The 24,628-nt window shown below is 44.5% G+C and overlaps 2 protein-coding genes across 10 annotated transcripts in view; both read left to right on the top strand.

Moving 5' to 3' along the window:
* The window catches only part of LOC118511362 (trithorax group protein osa), a 103,333-nt gene that overhangs the window by 33,713 nt on the left and 44,992 nt on the right, over nt 1-24,628 (top strand). The gene's annotated exons all lie outside the window — the stretch shown is intronic.
* On the top strand, nt 26-17,707 carry LOC118512016. Its single transcript, XM_036055796.1, has 3 exons — nt 26-3,278; nt 5,255-6,540; nt 16,802-17,707. The coding sequence occupies exons 2-3, from the start codon at nt 6,256-6,258 to the stop codon at nt 16,928-16,930; spliced, it is 414 nt and encodes a 137-aa protein (XP_035911689.1). The 5' UTR covers nt 26-3,278; nt 5,255-6,255; the 3' UTR covers nt 16,931-17,707.

Below are 24,628 nucleotides of genomic sequence, written 5' to 3'. Positions count from 1 at the left end.
TCCGTGTGGAGAACAGAGGTTCAGACAATCGGTTGCCTGTGCCTGCCTGCTCATCTTAGTCGGCAGTTCTTTCCATTTTTGGACTTTGTAGGTTAGCGAACGTGCGCTGCATTAATTATACACGCATGCACATGACTTCTTAGTGGGTGTGAGGGGTGTGGGGGAGGAGGGTTTGGTGAAGAACAGTTGACTGCCGCTGTTGGTGGTTTGTACGTGTTTGGGATGTTGCTATCGAGTTTGTACCGGTTTTCTTCTCATCCACCCTGAACATATCATTCTGGTTCGCTCACTAGCTCTCCCTGTCTAGCTCACACTGATTGCCGCACAACTGCTCCCTGCTGTGGGCTAAGTTGGGCCCGCTTGTGTGGCTTGCAGCTTAAATAAATTACACACTGCTGCTGTGAGTGCTTTGAGTGGCAAGCGTACCCAGCAGCACCAGCACCACCAACTGTATTATGCCCACACAGTGTGGTGCAAAACAGTGGCACATATGTTTTGTGATGGTTCAAATTCGCAGATCTGCTTGGTTAGATATTTTCCTAATTTAATACACGCCTACTATCATCTCTTCTAGGCCTAACGACCGCTCAGGCCATGCCTGTTATTTCTGGCTTACTAGACTTGATGATACTACGTCATAGTTGGATAGTCTTGTCCTCACTACGGGGGAACGGATTTGAACCCCGGTCCTGCCGTATGAAGACTGGCGTCGTTGTCCCTCTACCACCGGGCCAGTTCGATACTCACGCCTACTATAGTGGCTTAAGTGAGTGTAGACGAACTTGATGCATGAAACATGGCATAAAGAACATATAAACGGCTTCTGCCGTGTATTCTGCTCATTACGCGTGGTCAATTATAACGAACTCTGCTGCATTTATCGAACTTTTGTACCGAACTCAACAAAAAAATCGGAAGTCAGCTGACAGTTTATGTGTAGAATTCTTGGTATTTGGAGTTCGATATGTGGAAACGCAAGATCGCAGATCGACGACATTCTATTCTCCGAAGATCTCTTGTATATAAACAGCGATTGATCACTTAACGATGCTTCGAAACAAGATTTATTTTTGAACACAGACGTTTTTAAGAAACTGTTTAAGAGTTGAAGATAAAAAGTTGGGATGAAGAGCTATTTGGAGAGATTTTCTCAGGACCAATCTGACAAGTTTTTGTTGAAATGTTGTCTATAAGCCAACTGGTGAAGCATTCCCAAGGTCCTTTTGATACAATATGCGGGGTCGTTATCTTAGGCGTCGAATGACGCACCTCAGCTGTATGTATATAGCCTTGTTGCTAACCTCTCGCGTCCAATAGCTTAAACTCATAGAAATGTGTATAAAGGTCGCGCACTTCGAATGGTGTCAGAGCATTTTTGCATACCTAGTACGAGACGACGTTAACGCGCATTTCGTACATTCACCAGGATTCGTACTGGTAGTAGTCAAAAAGTAGCCAAATCTTTGCCATTTTTATAGACCAAAAAAAAAAATCTCCAATTCGTCCCACAACCCGCTCTGAAGGTAATAAAAATGGTGAGACTAGGTGTGCATAGTGTGAGGTAGTGTTGGCAACACTAGTGCAGAACCGTACAACGAGTACGCACGGCGCAAGCCCAAATTTGAAGGCGCCTTTCGCTGAATTTTTTATAACCTCCAATTTCGACAATTCCACAACCGTTTCCCGAACTTCTTTTCTTTCTACCCTTTTCTCTGCCAGCACAAGAAGAACGAAGAATTGGAATAACACACAAACATATAAAAAAACGCTGAATCCCCACCCTACAACTCTAAAGGTTATGGAGTAAGGGGAGGGCAAATAAAGGAAAGGGTTTCCTTTTTTGTTGGCACGAAAATGCAAATGCACCACACCATCGAACGGCTGCCGTTTCTGCTACCGTCTACCGTTGCGGGTTTGAGTTTTTTTTTCTGTTAGGAAGGAACCATTCTACGAGAGATGAGAAGACAGACAGCAGAAGGAAGAACAACCGGGGGGAGCATTGCATGCAATTTGTTTTTTTTTCATCGAGGATTCCTCGTTCCTGTTTGTCGGGTTTCGGTGGCTCGTGGGTAAAAGTGGCGTTTGCGCAGTTTTTGTTGTTGATGTATTCGGATGGAAGCACATTCTTCCGCTCATGTTTCGCTCCTGTTTTGGTGGAACCACCCTTGTCACAATTCCTGACCTCTGTCTCTCAAGCACAGACTCACGCGGAAACCGACGCTCGTCCGCCTTGCGACACGAGTTTGCCGAAAAACGTAGCGAAAGTTGCAACTCGCGCGAACAGAGCAAACGAAAGAGAGAAAACACATTCATTTTTGTGCAATTGCATCTAGTGGAAGATCGAGAGAGCGAGTGAGAGAGACAGAGAGAGAGAGAGAAAATAATTTTTTGTTTGTTAATTATTTCAAAGATTGTTTAATACTGTGTTATTAAAATCAAGGTTTTTACATTTTTACAGTGCTTCTCAGGTCATAAAACCAGTGTCAGATTGTGTGTTATGTCAAAAGGTATTATTGCTATTAAAATGAAGACAGTTAGTGTACGTACTGAAAAGCACTGCAATTTAATTTGTGTGTACTAAGTGCATTTTATAGCGCTCGTCTAGTATGCATACAGTGGCGGTCACAGTTGTAGCAAACACCACCAGTGACAGCTCGGTATGTAAACGTATTGTAAACAAAGCACGCGCGAAAAGAAGAAAAAAAACCGTCGCCAAAAGAGAATGAGCGAATGTGCATAAAAAGTGGTTTCCTCTCACCGTTTGGCGTTTCCCTGAGAGCTTAAACGGACATTTTCTCTCCGAGCAAAAATTTACGCTCATCGGAAGAGAGTAAAACTGTCGCGTGTTGTATCGCTCCCATGATGCGCTGTTGGAATGTGCGCGATTTGGTTGTTGTTTTTGCGATATTCACGCGTCGCGACGAGAGAGAGAGAGAAAAAGGGCGATAGTGCAAAGAGAGTGCGAAAGAGGGACAGAGAAAGAAAGAAAAGTTTGAGCGCGCGCGCACATGAGAGAAAAAGAGTGCGTGACGCCGGGCGTTGCGAGAACGCGACGGATCCGATGACGCCGGTTATGCGATGCGTGCACCTTGTCGGTGTCATTCATTACGAGTCCAGACACCGTACGGGACGGATGTCGTACGTCAGTTGCGCGCGTGCTTTCTCTCTTTCGATTTTCGTGGGTTTTTTTTGTAGTGTGTCCGGTGTGTGATCCTTCGATAATAGAAACCCCCGGCGTGTGTTGAGTGTATATCACGCCTGGTTCAAGTCTTGCAAAAGTGCGTAAAATAGCTTTCATATTTTGGTGATAGTGCATTTCTCTTTCTCTCTCTCTGTCTCTCTTAAGTCTTTTTTTTTAAATATTGAATTTTAATCCTAAAAGTTCGCATTGGGTGTCCTTCGTTGCTAACTGTAAGCGAGGAAATAAAAAAAAGAAGAATGGGAAGTAAGCAATAATAATGAAATGCGAAAGATGAAAATCAAACAAAGCACCACGAAGTAAAACAAACAAACAAAAGGGGGGAGTGAAGTGAATGAAAACAAAAAAAAACGATAAAAAGATAAGGAATATGAATGAGCAGTAGCCAGTACAAGCGGATCAGCAGTGAAGGAGCGCAGAACAGAAGGGAACGAAACGAAGAAGAAACTCTCTTTCATTCTTTGCGCGAGTGAGTGACATCGCCGCTTCTTCCGGCTTTCCTTTTTGGTATGCGAGCGTGTGTTTGTGTGCGAGTGGCAGTGTGTGTGTGTGTGCGGCAAATTTATGCAAGTGCAAATATTTCATTTCCCAAGATGCTTCTGCTTGACTTTGTAACTTTGTAATGTCCTTTCTGTTTGTAATGTCTGTGTGTGTTGTTGTGGACTTGTTCCTTTCGCAAAGTATCAATTGTGACAGCAAAGTCACTAGATTTTGATTTTGTTAAAACGATAATCCCGATACATTTATGATGGATGAATGAAACAGAAATTGATTGATAAGTTAGCCGGAAATCTACTCAATGAACTCCAAACGCAAACGCTGCCAACAAGATGAGAGCGCGAAAAATGGGATCGTACCAAACGTCAAAACTCTTTGTTTCAGACACGGTCGGGCGATTGTCTCGGACTCGTCGTTTTTTTTTTTTTTTTTTTTTATTTTACGTTTACCCCGTGGAGATCGTGGTGCGCAAACTCTCTAGATTTGTGTTTTGTTTTAACCCTTGAATCCAGTGTCCTGTTTGACGAATCGAGTATTGCAACAATCGCCAGACAGTGTCGGTGTGAGATTTGTATCTGTGTGCGTGGGTACGTGGTCTTTTGTGCGAACCTGTCTGTGACTGGATTGATTTTTCAACGGGAAAAAAAAATATAGGATCAACACGAATTCCGCCTGAAGATTGCTGGCTCGCACCTTGACAGACTATCTCCACTGGCGCTGTCAGCAATAAATGTTGTGCATAATCAGGGAGGGGTATTAAGGGAATGTATCACTCTATTTGACATACGGCCAGCAGCAAACATCTCTGAAAGTTACACTTCAATCGCCGGACCGAACTGGACACAAATCCATAAAAAACATCGTTCTAAATATAGCCGACCTAGCCGGCACACGAACAGCGGCACTCCGTTAGAGCGAGTATGGTTATGCGAAATCAACCTCCGAAGTATGTCGTAAAATCAGCGACACAAAACATAACCGCAAAGTAACCAGGAAAAAAAACACGAAGTTGACTCACGCGCTTGCGAACAACACCTATCCAACGGCGGGAGACCTCCCAGCTTGGGAGGGATGCTTTATTGGGAATAACAGTCCACACACACACACACGCGCGGTCTGTGCGGAAGCTTGACAAGTCGCGCCTTCCCCTTACAACCGGTCCCCGGTCACCCGGTGCGCGAGGTGCTGTAGAAATCGTAAAGTGGTCGTAAACTGATCGTAAAACACCGCTGGACGTGATTTTCGTTCGAATAAAGAAGTGATGTGTGATGGGACCGTATCGAAAAAGATACTCTGTAGCACTTGCCAGAAGCTTGCCCCGAGACTGGTCGGGGGGACCGCCACCTAGGCAGTGACGTTCATGTGGCCATTATTTGGATTATGGAAATTGATATGCGTAATAAAGTCAGGTCTGATTGCGCTTCGGCATCACACATCGTAAGATATGCTGCAGTAGATCGGATTACGGGAGAAACAGAGAGAGAGAGAGAGCTTTATCGGTCACGATTCCTTCAGAAGTTCTTATCGGTTTTACCTCTTCTTTCGGTATCGTAAAAGAAACAGTGTTGCTTCGAGGTGATGTTTCCTTGTGAAAGCATTCTGTGTTGAGTTTTGAATGCCATGTGATGTATGGTTCCTCTGTGGAGTTCTGTACCAGTGGAATGTGTAAAATTTAGCTAGTGCGAAACGCAAGTGCAAACTGTGAAAGTGCCGACTGTAGGGGGCGCTGCAGTTGAATCATCTGCAACTGCAAACGAGTGATAATAAAGAAGTGTTGATAGGTGCTAAAGAAGGAGAAAGAGAAGAGTGAGTAGGAGAGAGAGAGAGAAAAAAAAATGAAGTGAAATGATCATCAAGTGATTAATCGTGTCTGTAGGTCAAAGAATGTATAATTCAACTATCAACCCCAAGAGTTCGATCCCTAGAGTCATCCAGTATCCATAGAGGGTGTCAGAGGTCCTTGGTGAATCTGATACGAAGTGCATATAATCACCGGCTCTGGCTCTGGGAAAGTTTCCGCAACAATCAAACACTTGACAAGACTACTGCAGCAACAGCAGCAGTAGGGTGGTGTGGAATCAGGCAGCATGCCGTGTCCGACTGGCATCATCCGTGACTGTTACGTTGCCGGTCGTCCTTACATCTTCAATCAGAACATACCTGCCGCACGGTGTCTGCTTGCGCGGGAAGGAACCGTATCCCGTCGTACCTTCACGCTGCTATATGTTCCGTAGGGAGGCGAAACCTATCCACCATCACCATCCCTACGGAACAAGGCGCTACTGCTCCTGACATCGCTCTTTACGTACCACCGTATCGATTCCGGGTGCCGGGCCGTAGCGAACAAGATAACGATTACAGTTCGGAACGAACCGCCTAGCCGCACCCCGCAGGAAACTGCGGGACCGCATAGCCCGAAAAAGCTGGGCAAAGCCGGTAGTGGAGGAGGAGGAGCCGGCAGCAGCTCCGTTGAGTGTAGTGTCCGTGGCACGGAAGGTGAAGCGGGTGGTGGTGGTAGTGGTAGGACGACCACCGGGTTAGGTCCTGGTTCGCCGACGATGGCCGTCGGAGGCGCCACCTCCGCGTCCGGCGTCGGCACTGCTGCTGCGGCAGCTGCGACGGCGGCGGTGGCGGCATCCGTCGGTTTGAGCAATGCGGCCGGTGCTGCTGCTCTCGTGTCACCCGCCCAGAATCTCACCCAGAACGCGCTGGCCGCAACCGTGACGGTTGTGATACCGGCTGCTGGTAGCCCGGCCACCGGAGGAGGTAGTAGTACACCGGCGGTGACAGTCGTGGCTCACTCACCGACCAGTGCTGCGGCTGGCAAAACCGTTGTCGAACAGGTTAGTTGTCTGCGTGTTAAAGGCAGAACGCGTTACTTGATTGTTGGTGCCGTGACCAGGAATATTAAAGCGAATATCAGTGAGTCCGAATCTGACAGTTCTTTTGACTATGATTGGTGACGTGACTAGGATCCATATGAATTTGAATATCCCAAGAGAGAGAGAGAGAGAGTGAGAGAGAGAGAGAGAGAGAGAGAGAGCGACTTTTAAGTTGTGCTGGAAACACCTCTCCAGAAATACATACACTCCAGAAAAAAACTCCATTGACCTCCAGGGTTGACAGAACGGTTGGTGCCATGAACAGGATGCATATGAAATCTACATTTACACATTACCCATATGTGCGAGACCTTTTCAGGCAAGAAAACCCTCTCACAACTCGGTTAACCCCGGTTGGTTCCGCAGGGGTGTGCAAAGTCATCAGATGGCAAAACGTTATCTAATTGTTTTCGATTGGCGCACCAACATCGATCTGTCGAAATAATCGGTTATAGAAAATCCCGAACAGCGAAACGATGGATTCGATTATCCCGAACCCGTATTTCTATCGGTGCGGCGGCGTCCCGGGGTTTCCCTCGATTTTAATCCCTCGTCGCGTATTCCGATGAGGGTGACTTCTCTAGCCTAGCGCCCTTCACTTTGGAACCCTCGTCGCTAGTGTCAGGCACCATTTGTCATCTCCGCTTATTGGTACAAGGATATGCGGTGCTTAATAATGAACGAATCACTCTCGGCGGACAGGAGTCCGGCGACACGTGGTCGTCGTGTCGTGGTTGTGCGTTATGCAGTTGGCTATTGATGCCCCTTGCTTCTTCCCTTGTTTATATTAAGCTGGCAATCCCACGGGAATATTTTTCTACCGGGGCGAAGGATGCTGGGATACGAGTGAGCAAAGGGGTTCGAAAATCTCTTCAAAATTCAAATCGTTTGCGTGTGTGTTTGTGTGAACGAGCAGCAGCAGCCATAGTCTAGGTTTACTGTCCCTAATCTTGGAATCGTTGGATGAGCGGCCTCTTTCTCCTACTGTTTGCAAAGGGTCGTGCCAAAGGGGTTTTAAGCAACATATTATATATACATAGGGGGCGCGAAGTACTTGTACGCGTCATGCAGGGAACTGAGCATGATGCACATGTACACACACACACACACGGACTCACAAAAAGAAGGGATGGTCGAGTGCGGCGGAACTAACCGTAACTGATGATATGATAATGATGATGTTGGCAATGGTTACGAAAAGCAACGCCATTCGATAACCCGAGATTCGTCCGCATTCTCGGTCTAGTACGAAAAAAGATAGGGTCCATTAGGTTTTCGTGCCCCTGTTTTTTTTTTCTCTACCGAGCCAGAAACTCCAGAGCAGAGCAGACATCTTTAGACACACTCGTGGTCGTGGCAGGCCTGGGCTTTGATATCGGGCATTTGCGCTCAAACGGTTCGTTGATTCTACCGTTTCGTCATGCATGCTCGACAACGCGGGCAAGAATACGTGAAGACGAGATGCAAACAAAAAGTACTCTTCCGCCAACATCCGCTCTTCCACCACTTTTTCCCCCTCTGCCCGTAGAGCGTTCGCTTCCCCTAGTTTGGTGCCGGTTCGTTCCGGTCTATCGAAAATCGACGACTTTATTAAGTGGCTTGAACGGCCAAACCCCTCCGTGCGCGTTCGGCAGACAAGGAACTTAGAACACGGTATTCGGGGATTGCATATAGACAGCAACGGAGGGAGAACCGGCACGTCACCGGCCTAAATTTAGTAACGTTCTCGGCTTTCCCCATTTTCCGACACAGCACCGGGTGTGGGGTGCGAACTAAAGTATATTAGTTCTCATTTAAATGTGACAATGGGTAAAAACAAAAACAAAACACACTCGCGCGCACACGCACCGCCGATTTGCCTTTAAGCTGAGGAGGATTGAGCAGTCCGCCATAACTGGGCGATAATCGGGCTTTTCTCATAGGGACATTCCCTTTTTTCCCGTGTGTTGTTTTGGCTTTGTTTTGTTGGTTGCACGGTAAAACGCACGTGAATGATATGCAGAAGGCTTTAAGCAGACGAGCAAGTTAAGAAAGGGGACCAACCGAAACAGCTGCAACGGAAATGACACACAGAAGGGAACAAAAAAAAAAATGACAGGGCGCGTGCAATATATTGAACAAATTTTTGCCGTCAGTTAACCGGTCTGTGTCTGTGCATATGTATGGGCATTTTCTGACGTTAAAATTATGGAAGCTTCTGTGTGGTGGGGTTTTCTGTTTTTGTTTAATTGTTTTGTTACATAACTTGCTGGTGGGTCTCCCTATGATCAGAGCTGTGATTCGTTTGAAAATGACATATCCCAAGCAGTTCAGTTGTACTTGTATTTGGGCAGACCATGACATAAACACTTAAAACAAGGGCATGCAAAAGATCTACTACTAGTTTTATCTATTCTTAACAAATCGATGCGATATCGAAATCTCTTGACTATGGATTTGAGCAAAAAGAACCAATAAGCTTGTGAAGATCCCTCAAACTGTCAAGTTAACCTTGGAAAGTTCGCTCAGATAGAAATTTCAAGGTTGGGAGCGGTGTGGTGGCCGAGGCGACAGTGGCGCCGCTCTTCATACGGCAGGACCGTGGCTCGAATCCCATCCGGACCGTCTCCCTGTGAGCAGAGCTAACTACTTTGCTCCGGGTAAAATCAAGTCACAGAAAGCTAGAAAAGGCAGGCCGATTCCTTTCAAGGTTGTAGTAGGGCCAAGGAAGAAGAAGAAGAATCTCAAGGTTCCGCTTTGGATACGTCAAAATAACATGTAGTCTGCCAATGCTGTTGGCACTCAAGTAAAAGTTCGGCATCCAGTGCTGCATCTATAGTACGAAGGTGCAAGATAGATTTAAGTTTCACCAATATCAGACACACTCATCCAACTCATTAAATAATTAAAGTGTATCTATAGTACCTAGACAGCAGCAATTTTTCAATCAGAATCCAAGGCTAGCTCGTAGTTACTAAGTGTATCTCGAAAACCTCTGTAACCGTCTTATTCGTCAAATTTTCCCATCCTTTAAAGAGATCGCCAGTGGTTAAAAAATCTTTAATTCTACAGTAATAGGCAATTTCTTCAACAAAGTCCAGAAATGGCTCGAACTTTAGTAAGTTTAATTTAGAAAGTCCTTCCCTGTCTTATCTGTCAAATTTTGACAGATGGTAGAATTCTTCAATGGTGTGTTTGACTGAAAAAAAGTTCTGAAGAAGCATGGGGTACCACGAGATATATATAACTCAGATTCGAACCCCGTTTGTTTCACTCTCGGAATCATCAATCAGCGCTACAAATTTGCGTCGTCACTCCCACGACAAGACCACCGGCCATCTCTTCGCTTACTGCCGTTCGATATCGATATGGCACATACGACGCGTGAACGACGTACGCAGCTAATAATTTTACAGCTCTATTACAACCCGCTAATGAATCACAGCACTATGGTCAAATGAGCGATTAGAAGTGCGCTAAAAAACCACTGCACTGTTCTCTGAGCTCATTAATAACGGACTCCCATCGCTCACATCTATTTATTAACAACAGTATTAGCCGCCTGCATATAAATATCGTGTCTCCTTTCATTCTGCTCTATGCTTCGAGTGTTGTTTTTTTTTCATGACAGCAAAGACTAATATCTTGTTGGTCTAAGCGCGCGCTTCTTGCGGTTTTTGGGTATCATAAATAAATCGGGGTCGCATAAATGGTCGCCCCTCAGACACCTTTCGGGGTGGGGTGCCTGCGAGTGTGTGGGGCCCACTGTTGAAATAAGCGAGGCAGATAGTTGTAGCAAAAAAAAAATGGTGACGGAAGAAAAGAAAGACAACTACAGAAACCCCTAGGAAGAAGAAAAAAACATACCGGATCGGACGTTAAACGCTTGTCGAAGATCATTTCCCAACCGCGAAGACGACACCCTGCGGCGCACACCTCGAATAACCCCGGGAATGAGTGATTTATTGATCGGCCCCGCCGGCCCCGTACGGTTCTCTCTATGTGTGTGTGTTTGGGTATCTTTTAGCCATCTTCTTGGTCTTGTTTTTCGCCTCAATCGTACCTTGGTTTAGCACGCATTTAATTGGTTAAGCATATCGTAGCGCTTAATTTTGGGGGTTGTTGTTGATTTTTTCTTGTTGTTACGCCTTGTACGGTAAATCGAGAGCGATATATTCAACAGCATCGAAGTGTGGGAAGGGCAGGAAAAGGGGAAGGGGGTTTTGGGAGGGTGAAAGAGCAACAACAAAAAAAGGTCGATTTGTGGATCCCCTTTGGGAATGTTCTCCCGCTGGGCCCGTGTGTGAGATCACTGCTATTACGGCTTTTTATATTATGGAGAAGCAGACTGTTGTGAGCATGTTTTTCTTTCTTTCCTTTTTTTCCGGCCTGAGTGAATGATAGTAAACATTTTGTTTTTAAAAGGTTGTTTAAATAATAGCGCCGGGTGTAAATGAGGCACATCGTCGAACCGTGAAGCTGGCCATTTTTACCCCGTCCTATACCAGTGTATTGTCGGACTCCTTATAATTAGTATATAAATATGTTCGATTGTTTATGGTGGCAGAATTTGTGCTTGTTATTTTAACGTAAAACAACATGTGTATTGCTTTTTCAAACATCCTCCCAACTCCTCAGCTAGATGTCTGAGCTTTGTATGTCCTTCTGTGTATCATGTGTCCAGAAATGGTTGTTTTTTTTTTCTGCGAACCCGCGAAGCATGCACCCAAAACAAGCAGTTGTCTCCACCTCAATCCTGCAAGCGCCTCTTCACTTAAAGATCACTCAAACAGGGAGTCAGTCCATATACACCGTAAGGCAGAATTTGAGAAGCTCCCGCGGAGTACTTTCAGGGGCCGAGAGTGACTTTCAGCTCTCAGCTGCTTTACCTCAAGTGTACTGGTACTCTTTGCCGAAAGTGTTTGTGTGTATGTGTGCGTGTGTCAGAGAGTGGAGAAGTGATCTCATCCAGTACAAGGGCGGTGGAACAGTGATCCTTCAGAATGGGTTAAGATCGACTCTCATATCCGGTTGTTGGCTTCATTTGCTGCTGCTGTTATTGTTCGTTGGTAGGTAAACAGTCCAGAGTTGAAGTATTGCTCGGTTAGCTGTGTTGGACCAATGTATCCAGCAATACACTTTTACCGTACGGAGAGACTTTGAGTGATCTCTGCGTGCCAAAGTTCCTTGGTTTGCTAAAAAGGTGTATTTTTTATTGATGTATGGTGGAATCGGATTCATTCGAGTCCGGGAACGGTCGGAGTTCGTCTAAGGGTAGTGGCTATTCATGGTATCTAAAGTTCTCGTCCATATACCACCTTGGCGAAGCTCCTTATGCAACGCCGTAGTTTGAGTTGGTTTGGGATTATCCCAGATTTAGTCCGAATATGCTCCGGAGTTTACTTCAAAGTTAATATCGCGTTAACTCCAGATTCTTTTAGCACTGTACATGTATGTAAGGGATTTTGTAGAAGAGACTTGAAGAGACATTAATTTTAAGTGACTCTTATTACTATGACTAAGATTTACATTGCTTAGATTTTGGTGAGTTAAGTCATGAGAGTGACTACCGGACGGCCACATAGTGTCATTCTCTTAAGTACATGATAGAAGCAAGCAAGGAGAGGTAGTTTTTCAAAAACTTCAAAACTAATGATGGTTAGAATCTGTTATTTGCCGGATTTGGGTTACTTGTACTTCGTGGACTCCGGCGTTTACTTCACATCCACGCTATAGTTAGCTCAGATATATTCAGGATATATTCCGGCTGTACTCCGTGTTTTTTCAGAAGTTACTCCGGGCTTACACCTGATCGACTCTGAATTTACTCCAGACTTTATTCCAAATATTTCTCCGCATTTACTTCAGAGCAGAAATTGCAATTTTGTACAAGAGAATTTAAGCGACATAAACGGAACTAGTTATCACTACTGAGGCTCACGTTCACTAGATGTGGAGAATACTTTCTTGATGTCTGTGAGGGACGCCATGAGAGTGACAGCCGGACTGCCGGATAGTATTGACTACCTTTGATGCAGCAGTAGGGAAGGTTTATTAGGATTAATACAACTTTGAGATTTAGTGTACTCCGGAGACTCCGGCCTTTGCTCTGTGTGTACTACAAAGCTACCCTGGATTTGCTTTCAGAATGTATCCTTAAATTACTATAGATGCTACTCTTAAGATTACTTCGGATTTACTGCCGATGGATTGATTTGTATAATCTCCGGAGCACTTGGTTTAGGATTTGCGTGGATTTGAATCCGGTATTTCACCGGCGAAATCGTGGCGCCATTTTGATTCTCGACGGATTAATATCTCAAGATATTTTTTTCACATTGTACCTGCTCAAAATAAATAGAAATTTTGTAATAAAGTTTTATTTTCACAAGAAAGTTATTAAACGTACCCTTACGGCACTCCATCACTCGGCTCGTTTCCGTAAGGATTATAATCCATTGAGATAAAAAAATTAAAACAAATAAAAAACCGATTTAAATTGAAATTGCAAACCAGAAACCCCACTATTCCTCGCTGAGCTTGTTGGCATATGTAGGTGTGTGTGTGTGTATGTGTGGTTGGAAAATTGATCCTCCACCGCAAACAAACCAACACACACACGCCCACCTTGGATCACAACATCCACAGACATATCCAAAACCACATACATTTCATCCGAAAATCTGTCTGAAAGAGGTTTGTTGGCGGATTGCCAGCATTGCCAACGTGTCGTGCGTCTCTACCAACCTTCCCGGGAAAAAAGGAAGTGCAGAGAAGCGGGGTTTTGATTTCGGTCAACCAAAGTCGATGCATTTCGGAATTGCATACATTAGTGGTCGTGTGGGATTCGGTGTCTGTTCTGTCCGTCCAATCGGCGGTTTAGTTCCGATCGCGCTCTCATTATGAATAATTAAATTTAATAAATTTGTTTCCCTCCTGTCTGTTCTAAATTATGAATGAAATGCAATGCATTCGTAGTTTTCTGTTCTCACTTGGTTTGTAAATTAAATAATGGGCTCAAGTCTGCGTGTCATTTGTTTTTCCCCTTTTGTTTTGTGTATGCCTTTCAATAAACCAATCATGTTATGCTGTTTAAAAAATTGTAAACCAGTAAACAAGGAATCTTTTGAATAAAAAAATAACCCCGGCGGTAACACAAACAATGCAGCATATGCACAAAGGACCATCAATTTAAATTGACTACCAAGCTCACCGAGCGCACCAACCGGTGACGCTGCCATGCTGTGGAAGAAAGCATTAAATTTCTATTTGTTTTTCTGTTGCTGTTTTTTGCGTGTGTTTGCAAATCGTTTTTCATTAACAAGTGACAATCAAATGACAGCACTAAGTGAAGCCTGACATTCACACACTTTTCCCGTTCCCTCACCTAACCTACAACCTTCGACCGTCCGATCGCACATTAAATCATTTTACAATCAATCAATCGATTAATCAAATCCGGCCGGGCACCACACGAGTGGGAGTAGCAAAACCAAACGTAGCTTTACCTTTCAACTCCACACCCCCCCCCCCCCCCCCTCCAATCTTCTCGCTCCTTCAAGGGGTTTCGGATTGAGGGGGAGTTTTTTTTTCAACCTCCCGTACACTCTTGCCTCTCTCCACCCCATTACGATATCACTCATTAGATTTTGAACATAATTAAATCACTCGACATCATCAATTATAGAAGCTCATCAGTTTATGGGTTTTGCTGCCCGTTTCGTGGACTTTTGCCGCGGGGCTATCGGAGAGGAGAGCGTGGGGAGTCGTCAGGGTAATGCAAGAAGAAAAAAAGATAATTTAAATCCGAGGAAAACTTTGGACACTCTCTCTCTCGTTCTCTCTCTCGCGCTTCGTCTCGTTCCGTGTGCAGCTATTTCTTTCACGCGTACCGAGCGCACCCGATTCGGGTGTGAGGCGAAGGATTATACGGGGAAGCATCAACGCCACCAGGATTGCATTTACAAAATGGCGAAAAAAGCAATTTATCCTCTCTCTCTCTCTCTCTCTCTCTCTCTCTCTCTCTCTCTTTCTTTCTTTCTCGTACTAGACCGCTGCTAGTACGGTCTGCTCGCTCTTTCGCTTTTGCATCGCAAAGCACTCGACGGTGGCAGTAGTAGTAGCAGCAGCAGCAGCAGCCCGGCAGATTGTACAGACGCGAATAATTAAACTCAAACAGGCGGAAAATTATTTTGCCCGGAGTTAATTAAATTTTCATTCGTTTATAGATTATTTCGCTCGCCCCGTCTAATGTATGGAAATGGTGTGTGTGTGTGTGGGTATTTCTCTGGCAGAAAGCCGAAGTTGGAATGTGGATATGGAGTGCTCAAGAGTGAGGGAAGGGGAGAAAGTAAGAGAGAAAGAAAGAGAGAGAGAGTGTAAGAGAGTGTGAGTCCTGATGGTAGTAGGGTGCGTGGCCTTTTGGGGGTTCGGATGGGGTAATAATTTTCTTAATTTCGTTTATTCGATTAAGTGTGTGCTTTTCGGCGAACGATTACAGCGCACACCAATTGGTTTGTGTGGTTGATGTGCGTAGGCATGTGTGTGCGAACAGTTTACGCATTAATTGATTGATAAATGTTTCGCGCAACGTTAAATGTTGAGCTGCGGTACTAATTATTTTATTCCGAATAGCCGCCATTACCTCTAACAAGATGAATGTCAAATATTGTGTGTTGGCTATTCATTTGTTATGGTTGTTTTCGTTAATTGATTTAACAATAGCTTATCGTAGAGGTATAATATCCCAGCTATTTGTTAGATATTAGACAAAATTGGAGTCCCTGTTGACGTAAGTCTGTAAATTTGAGAAGTTTAGCTTGCTGCTGTCTTACAGTCGAGCCCTGTTCTCTCAATTTATACGGAGAGCTAGCAACATTTTAGCTTCGAAACGACAAAAAATGGCTTAAGTAATCAAAGAGCACATGATCATTTTTTTGTGAAGTACCAAGCGCCTCCATTAAATATATTTTTTTAAAATACAAAGTACCTGGCGCCTCCATTGACATTTCAGGATGTAATAATTAATATAAAAAATGAGGTACCTATTGTTTGTTTGATATTTATTGCTACTTTATTTCCTTTAAGACTTCGATCTTTACACGTGCGAGTATCGAATCCTGTCTGAACTGTATTCTTATGTAAGTAGGACTTACTCTCCAGCTACTGGTCAAAGAAGACAGTAATGGCAAGTTAAGACCTCTTAAGGATGTAGAACTAAGAAGGAATGAAAAAGAGGGACAGAATGGTTGTCAAAAAGTCAGAACATGATGAGTTTTTTTTAGCCACGAACTTCTAAGTATGCTGCTAAATATTCTCTTTCGGCAGAGAGTTAAACCCTCACGTACTGTTATCTCTTGCCATACCGAAACAACAAACCGGTCGGTACAGATTAAAACCATACTCCCATAAAGATTCACCAACCTAAGGCGTGTTGAAAACGGGTGTTCTCGCACTCCTTTTTTTGTTTTTGCTGACATGAACGTGTTTGCTATGTGCACAACATGCTAGCGACTATGTTACGAAACCGACATCAAAATAGAAGAGGGAGAAAAGCATCACATCACCAGCAAACTGCAAACGATAAATTGGATAGTTCGAAACCGAGCGGGGGCATATGGTGCACACTAGCAGGACGTCAAAAAAGGATATTGCCGTGATGAGCACATCGTCGTCGTCACAGCGTCCGTAGTGGGTTGAAAAAGCGTTTTTTGCTTTCGTTTGTGTACATACCGATCCTGTTTGGTGGTATGCTAGCTAATCAAAGTCTGCAAAAGTATTCGTTCGGGACTCGTGTGACGTACTGCAGGTACGGCAACACACAAGGCGCAGGCATGCGAAAAGCTGGAAACTCTGTGCGAAGACTAGGAGGAGTCAGAACCTAGAGCTCTCTGGACTCGGACGGACAGCCAAATGTAAGTGATAGAGGATGCGTTACTGAAGGGTTTACCCAAGTTTAACGAGATTATCAAATCGTAATGGAAGACCAACGGAAGAACCATCATCTGGCGTTAGCTCTGGAGCACTGTTTTACATCACACAACTTCCCTTAAGTTGGCGTCCACTTGTTTTAGACTGAACGCTACTGTTGATTTACCTTATCAGGATTTTCGATTGATGCCATGATTTACTATAGATACTTTAGGACTTAGTTCTCCGTTCTCCCAACAAAAGTCATCCTTACCTTTATTATGAACATTGAGACACATTGCTAACGCTTTTCTTTTTCTTTGTCTATTTTTAGGTAAGCTTCAGGCATTCGGGCTATAGTGTGAATATCAGCAACACCAATCAACTCAAGAGTATGCGTGTATTTTATGTTTGGAAGAACGAGAGAGAGAGAGAGAGAGAGTACATCAACGCTCAATACTAACACCTTTCGGGTTTGTTGCGTGTGTCAGGGTGCTACCGTGTTTTGGAGCATCACACGACGAAGTACACGCTCGAAAATGATTCCTCAACGACCTTACCTACACGCTTATTATTCTCGACTACGACTAGTGTACCGACTTACTTTATCTGTGATGTATCGCAATAGCTAGAAAGAAGGGAATCATGTTACGCCTCATCATGCGACAGAGCATCGTATCCGGAAGGAAGGCGTTGCTATTCATCCTTCCCGGGATGCTTCCCGAGAAAGCTGGATAATGGACTTCTACCGTATACAAACAAAAATCACACACACACACACACACACACACGTACCATTAAACAGTACAGCCTCCCAGTCTCACACACAGAGCCGGCGTGTTAATTTGCCTGATTGACTTCCTTGCCGAACCGCAGCAGCAGTAGTAGTAGGTAGCATGATGATGATGCGTGTACTGCTGCTGCTGCTGCTGCTGCGAGAGAGAGTGATGTATCACTTTAAATATTTATCCATCATTTCGAAGCTGAATGAAGCTTGTCGACACAGCACCCTCCCTATTACCTGTGATGCAAAACCAGTTGAAGGTTGACGGTATAGGAGGAAGAAACAAATGGAGAAATGGAGGAACAAACAAACTACTGCAACGGGCAACAGAGATATTGGCACACACACACAACACAGCACATACTGCTGAGATGAACTAAATGGAAAAGAAAACACATAACACACAAGAAGACTCTCTTTACTCTGTGGTGTTTTGCCTGAGGAGTCATTTTTAATATATATATATATATATGTATACCTCTTATTATGTTTGTGTTATGGCAGGCTAAACATAATCGAGGCTTTACCGGTCGAAGGAATCCTGGTAAACCACAAGAATCGTGCGGACATTGTTCCATTCCAGACACATACACACACACACACACACACGCAGACGAGATATTCCATTTGGCAACACGTTGCTTTTAGCACATCGTTGGCGATCGTAATCGATGTCATTTGTTTACCTTGATGGGAAAAGCATAAGGAGCAAAAAAGAAACCCACCGGAGGAAGAATTGATGACGGAACACCTTTTACGTGTCATAACTGCGGTGCGGTTAATGGGGGAAGATTGATTGACTGATATGTGAAACCGATTAGAGAAACCTAACCGGATGTGTGTATGTGTGCTAGCTGCTGTGTGGTTAGATAGACAGTTTTTTATGGTAATCTGTACCAGGTGTTTAGTGATACTTAATGTCTAGATGTGTGAATGGTAGGTAAGGTTAGGATCCATGTAACCGGAGCTTGTAGTATGCCAAACCAGAGTTAAACATCTGGACCCTCAGCGGCTAGAAAATTAAGATGTCAGGTTATTTTAATCGCAAAGAGGTTATAGACCCGATGAACAGTGTTCTCTGTATGGAAAATCAATTTCGTGTTGCATGTCAGGTATGTTCCTTACCGCAAAGATAGCTACATCTACCTTTCCTTAAATGCATTTTACGAGCGTACGCCCGAAACGGGTCATCAGTTGCTGTCAGAAACCCAGAATATTATAGATTTCTGTTTTTTTTTTTCAAATTGTTTGCATCGCCTTTAATGCAGTAAGCACGCACTGTTTGGGTTTGCTTGATTGTGTTTGCATACTACGGTTTTGTTGCGAACTGCAAGATGCAACGCCACAACCCATCGACTGTCAATGGAGTTGGAACGGTTGATACGCCCATTAACGAGGAGGTGCTTTTGGGTTCGCGAATGTCGTGATCTAGGCAATCAATTGTCTGCTTTATGTGGCCTCCTTTTGCGTTTTAGTTTTTGGCGTGGCGTTTATTACTCGCACTCGTGTACCGTGTTCTCCGGGGGTCGTAAAGTGTAGTCGTATTTACAAGAGTTTTGTGAAAATATTATATCGAGCTTGCTGCCAGGATCGGTGTTTTTCATTACGACTCTAAAGTACACGAGTCGTAAACACATATTTAGGGGTTTTTGTTGTTGTTGTACTCCATAAAGTGTATCAAAAAAGGAAGAGCATCTATAACGCCACGCTTCACATGTCCGTGGTCTGAACAGACCCACCCGGCAAACTTGTTTGTAACAAATCTTCCACAAGAACACCCTTCAAGATGTTCACCAACAACACTCTGCCATTAAGGGAGAAGCAGGGTGAAAAAATAAAACAAATCACGCTTTTCATATGTAAATTGAATAACTTGAGCTCCCTCTTCCGTTCAGAACACCTTTTCGTACGGATGTGTTTGAAGCTTACTCGCTTATTGTTGCCATTGTTGCATGTGTGTGATGACGACGATCACAGTTAAGGTGCGCTCTGTGCATATTCATCGGACATGGGAGTGCAGTAAAATATCATCACCTTTGCAAGTCGAGACGTCACTTCAGTTACGATTGAGTTCGTGCCAATACTTGTTTTTTTTTTTTATTTGTTGCTGCTGCTGTCACTCTATAAGCGAAGGTTGAGCGAAGCGCGGAAGGGGTGGAAATGGTGGAACGGGGGCAGTACGGACAACGTACGGTTAATTGCTCTGTCATCAGCAACATGCCGCACCATCAATGAAGAAGCAAACGCTCGCCATGCGAGACTCTGTGGTTAAGGGCGACTCGTTATGGTGGGGTGGAAGGGGTAAGTCGTGAACGATGCAGTAAAGTCTTTTAACAAGAAGCACAATTCCAAAACCGGTTGTTTCATTGTGTTATTTTTGGGGTGCTCTGTCTGTGGTGTGTGTGTGTGTGTGTGTATGTATGTGGGTTGGCAGGCTGCTGTCAATTTGCGATTGCATTTCGCATTCATTCAATTTGTAATACCACAAAGTTTTGCGCTTTTAGTCGACGGTTGGTTGGCACCCTCGAGTGTGTGTGTGTTCGTGTGGGTAGCAACACCGTGAACCATAAAACGAACGGTTTGATGATATTTTATTGTTTTATTGCGGCATCGATCGCTAAATGCATGTTGGGCACGTAATAATCGTAAATTAGCATACTTGTAAAATGTGTGGCGAATTTACAATTACACAGCCTGTTATGTTCCCGTTGGGCGTGTGTGTGTTTGTTTGGGGGTGGGTGAAACTGTCGAAAGGTAAGTATCTTCATAATTTATGACCGGTTGTTGCTCCAGTCAAATATTACCCATAATTAATCAGTAATGTGGTTATTCAACGGTAGTTTAAGTTTATTTGGTACCGTGACCAGGATACATATTATTAGGTTTTTTATTCACTTGCTGGATAAGTCTATTAACAGACAGATACACAATGCGTTTATTATTTAAGTAGTGTTTAATCTGTTAAATCTGTACAGTACCTAGTGTCGAATGCAATATTTGAGGATGTGTCTCTTAGAAATAGTGATTTCGAATGTAGGTAGGGATAGATTGCGATAACAAGTGACAGCAACATATGCTGCCGTGGGACATGTGTTTGGATACAAATTACAAAGCCAGCAACACGCTGCTTTTCTTCACATCCGTAAGTAGTCTCTTGCTGCTGCTGTTGTAGGGTTCCGCATTAAAGACACAGACCAGCAAATCATGATAAACGCATTACTTTCCCGACCTTCGACGGTCGACAGCGAGCTCGCAAGCTCGAGGTACACGATCGAGAGATCCACACATGTAGCTAAAGGATACCCACACACCTGGGGCCTGTACTTCAGACATGCTACCAACTACACGAGGTTCTCTTTTTTTTCCTCGCTCCGGGATAGCAAAAAGGTCCAGATAGTGGGATCAGAAGTAGCAGAAGCAAAAGAAAACAGTACTGCTAAACGAGCATGATCGGTCCCCGGGAGTTCTTCGCCGAGTGGTTCGGAAATTGCTCACAATGTGTGCCGAGAAAGCGTCTGCGAATTGTGCGGGACAAACGGGACAAACAAGGTCTTAATGATATGTCTCGGGCAGGCAAGGCAGACACAGGACGGACAAAGCGGAGATCGTCGACACTCTCCTGGGGTACCCACTCCACTGATGTTCTGCGTGTATATGTATGTGTGTGTGTGTATCTCGCTGTGGATTTGCAGTTTCTCGCCGCGAAGAACCTGGACACTGCACCGAGACACGATATGCACCGACACAGAGGGAATGAAATCGGGTAGCAGGGGGAAGAAAGGGAAAAGGGTGGTCGGGGGACTTTTATTTGTTCGAAACTAGCAATCAGCATGAAGAAGCGTTCCCCAGACCTCTCGAAGGGGGGGTGGGGGGGGGGGGCTTAACAAACCTTCTCTTTTCCTTCCAAAAAACTGTGTCCGTATGTATGACCCGAACCTTGGTGAAACTAACATGGAGGGAACTGATCGAGACGCGAAAACGAGCAAATTAAGTTGAATGTAAAATAATCGCTTTCGCCCTCCCTGCTCTGTATGTAGACCGTGTTTTTTTGTGTTGTTGCGATCATTTTACGATAGTTTCGCGCCGGTTTTGACCGGTGTTTTTTTGTTTTGGTTGTTGTTGCTGAGGCTCCGTTCCGGGATATTCGTAGACATCTTTGACTGGGTTCGAAATTTGTTCAAGTTTAAAATTTGACTGTTACTCGTAACCCATCCGCTCCAGGGCGTACCCAATGGCGTAAATGTACAGATTTTAATTGTTTTTCGTAAAAACATGGTTTTCAGAGTTTTCAGTTGATGAATATCCATAAAAAAATCATCCAAAACTTTAACTGCCCATTGTTCGCGCTAATTGGTTGTCGATTTTCAACTAGGTTTTGGTAAAATTCATCGCCCAGAGTCCTTGATGCTTCGAAGTGGAGCAAGGAAAGGAGGAGAGAGATTGGGGAGACAGAAAAACTCAATCCTCAATTGACATACCGCGCCAAATGTGTGTGTGTGCGAGCCGAAGCAGAAGTATCGCGATCCCGATTGCATGCCTTCTACCATGGCTATCAGGAGATTGTTTCCTCCCGGGGTTCGCCGATCGAGAGTTCGCCGTAACCAGCAATTATCGGTACATCTTTAAATGCTGATGGGTTGATTGATTTGGCCGGTGGCATCAATCCTAACCCCGCGTTCGTCTGCTTCAACCCCCCCTCCCCAGCTCCATCTACCCGTAGATCCCCTTCGTTAAAAACATAATAGTCCCTGGGCGCCCGCCAACGGTCAGAGCTAATTCTGCATACCGTCAGACGCTGCACTGGCACGGTGAAACCGTAAAGAGAGGGCTCACGATGTTAACATGCACCGCTCCAGCCAAGAAGCAAAGAAGCAACGACGGAAAAACAGAAAAGAAAACCTCCCCAGAGAACTGGCATAAATGAGTTGGCGACGCGAAGGAGAATAGCAAGCCAGCCACCCTTTGGTATTTTTTTTTTCATTCCCTTTTCTTTTTGCTGCTTCCAAACCACCGCCATTCGACGCCTTGTTACGCTAAAAAAAAACTATAAAACCAGGCGCTTGGTGGTAGAGCGTAAAGGAGAGACAGAGAGAGGGCGAGCGAGACCCCTAATAGCCTTTTCCGAATGGTTTGAAGTCGTCCGGTTGAGAACCGGGATCGCACCGGGTAATGGGGCGTGCGAGAGTAAACGGGCTCGCGTGTGTGTGTCTGTAGCATATTACAGAGTGCTGCACAATTCCCAATACCAACCGCAAACGCTCCCACCCTCCCCAACCCAACCCAACCACCAGCATGGCGAATGTGGCGAAGGAAAAGCGAGAAACGAAATGGAAATCGGGTATTATTTATAATCATATGCCTTTAATCGTAAGTGTATATAATCACGATTTACGTTAATTATTTTAATAGAATGTTAATTCGATGCCCTCGAGTTGTTCGCTTATGTTCGGTAGGTAGTGTATTTGCTACGTGTGTTTGTGTGTGTCGGCAGAGAATTCGTTGGCGGCGTCGGCAGCCTGTTTCGCTTGAGGTGGCGCTGTATGTTGCTCGCTGTGTGAAGAGGATCACTTTCCGGTATCGTTTTTGTGTGTGTGTGTGTAGTTGCTTTTTCTTTCTACTACTCCCGTCCCGAATGTACGTGTGTGTAGTTAAGGGGTGGATTGTTTCGTCTTCTGCTGCTTGTTTCGTACCCCAGAGACTTACCATGGAGAAGAATTCGCACTGGAGGCGAATAGGAGGTAGAGCCCGATCGGTTCTCATGATGGGCTTTATCCGGAATATGGGTATGTCAGAATTAGTGACTCAATCGGTGGCTTGAGGCTTCGCAAGACGAAACCATGGTACGTTTTTTTTTTTGTTTTATTTCAACATGTGATCTATCATTACCGATTGACAGCTAGTGATGTAGATGTCATTTAATCTGTCATTAGACTTAAGTTGGGGTTTGCTTCTTTCCGAACCTAGTGACTTAATCTAGAGGATATATGAAGATCGAGCCTTGCGTTCTCTGTTCCAACATGTGATCTGTCATTGAAAACTGAACACTTGTGATGTAGATGTCATTAAATGTTTCATTAGAGATCAAGATGTAGACTGAAACTAGTAAAACATTACCGCTAGTTAGGATTTCTTGAGCTTCAGAATGTAGTGACTCAATCTAGAAGGCTGAAAAACACAGATTTCTTCATGTTTTGCTTCAATATGTGAACTGTCATTTTAATTTGACAGTTAATGATGTAGACGTGATTCCACTAGTCATCACCCTAGTGTTTACTACAGTATTAGATTTTATGGGTTTCAGTGATATTGAAAATAAGACATCATTCCATGCTTGTTGTTATATATGATCTGTCAATCTATCCGTCATTGGGCTACTACTAGTGGTTTAGTATAAATAACTCTTACCCGTTGCATGACTCACAACATCTAAACGGTACACCGGCACGTAATACCACCGTACCGTGTGCCGGCTGCAACGTTTTCCAGCCTATCGGAAAAGTTCCGCCCGGCATGCCGCCGACTAACAAACCCGTACACGTTGTTTTACTTGTGTAGCGCATGAAAGATCACGTCGGCTGCGGTCAGAATCTTCGACCACCGGTTAGTGTTTGCCCGTACCATGAGGCCTTTTTTTGCAAAAGTGAGGAAGCCACACGCTTCCAAACCGCCTTCTTCTCTTCAATTTTTTAAACCTAAAGCAATTACACACCGCTGTAAAGATGGCAGTTACAAACTGTGCCTTGGGTTTTACATATCGTGTTTATTTTGCCCTTTTTTCTTCGGTTTCGTTTTATGTATGTTTGCTCTTGCTCTCTTTTTCTTTCTCTCGTGATTTGATAGGTAGGTAGGTAACTAGACTTGCTTTAGCTAGTTGCGGTAAGCACACCCGCATCTTCCCCCATCACACCACTCGTTCTCTCAAGCCCTCCAAAACCCGCATGATGTTTATCCTGTTTGGTGGTTTTGCTTTCCACGAGCTCGTAGCCAAGAGCTGGGCGCAAAAAGCGCACCCTTCGTCAGTTCATTATAATTATCATCATCAGCTGCAATTTATGTCCGCAATTCATGACTTTAACGCGTACTAATTTTAGCATCATTACACCCTCACGCCCGTCTGCTTGCTAGCCTCCCTTGCTACCTGTTCATCAATTTTTCGGTCGTTCGAATGCAAGACGTGACTCTTGGCGTGGTTTGTGGCGTGCACGTATATGTGTGTTTGGTGTTTATCCTATGAACATTATGTTCTTTACCGACACACGCAACACGAGCTGGAGAGCAAGAAAAACACCTCCGGCGAGATTGGCGGTCGTGATGAATGCCTCGGGAGTATGGGTTTTGTTTTTATTATTTTTTGCGTGCGCATCATCATTTGCTTGC

The sequence above is a fragment of the Anopheles stephensi genome, chromosome X (genome assembly GCF_013141755.1).
Source record: "Anopheles stephensi strain Indian chromosome X, UCI_ANSTEP_V1.0, whole genome shotgun sequence".
NCBI lineage: Eukaryota > Metazoa > Arthropoda > Insecta > Diptera > Culicidae > Anopheles > Anopheles stephensi.
Note: the sequence above shows the minus strand (reverse complement) of the source record. Positions and strands in the feature narration are given on the sequence as shown.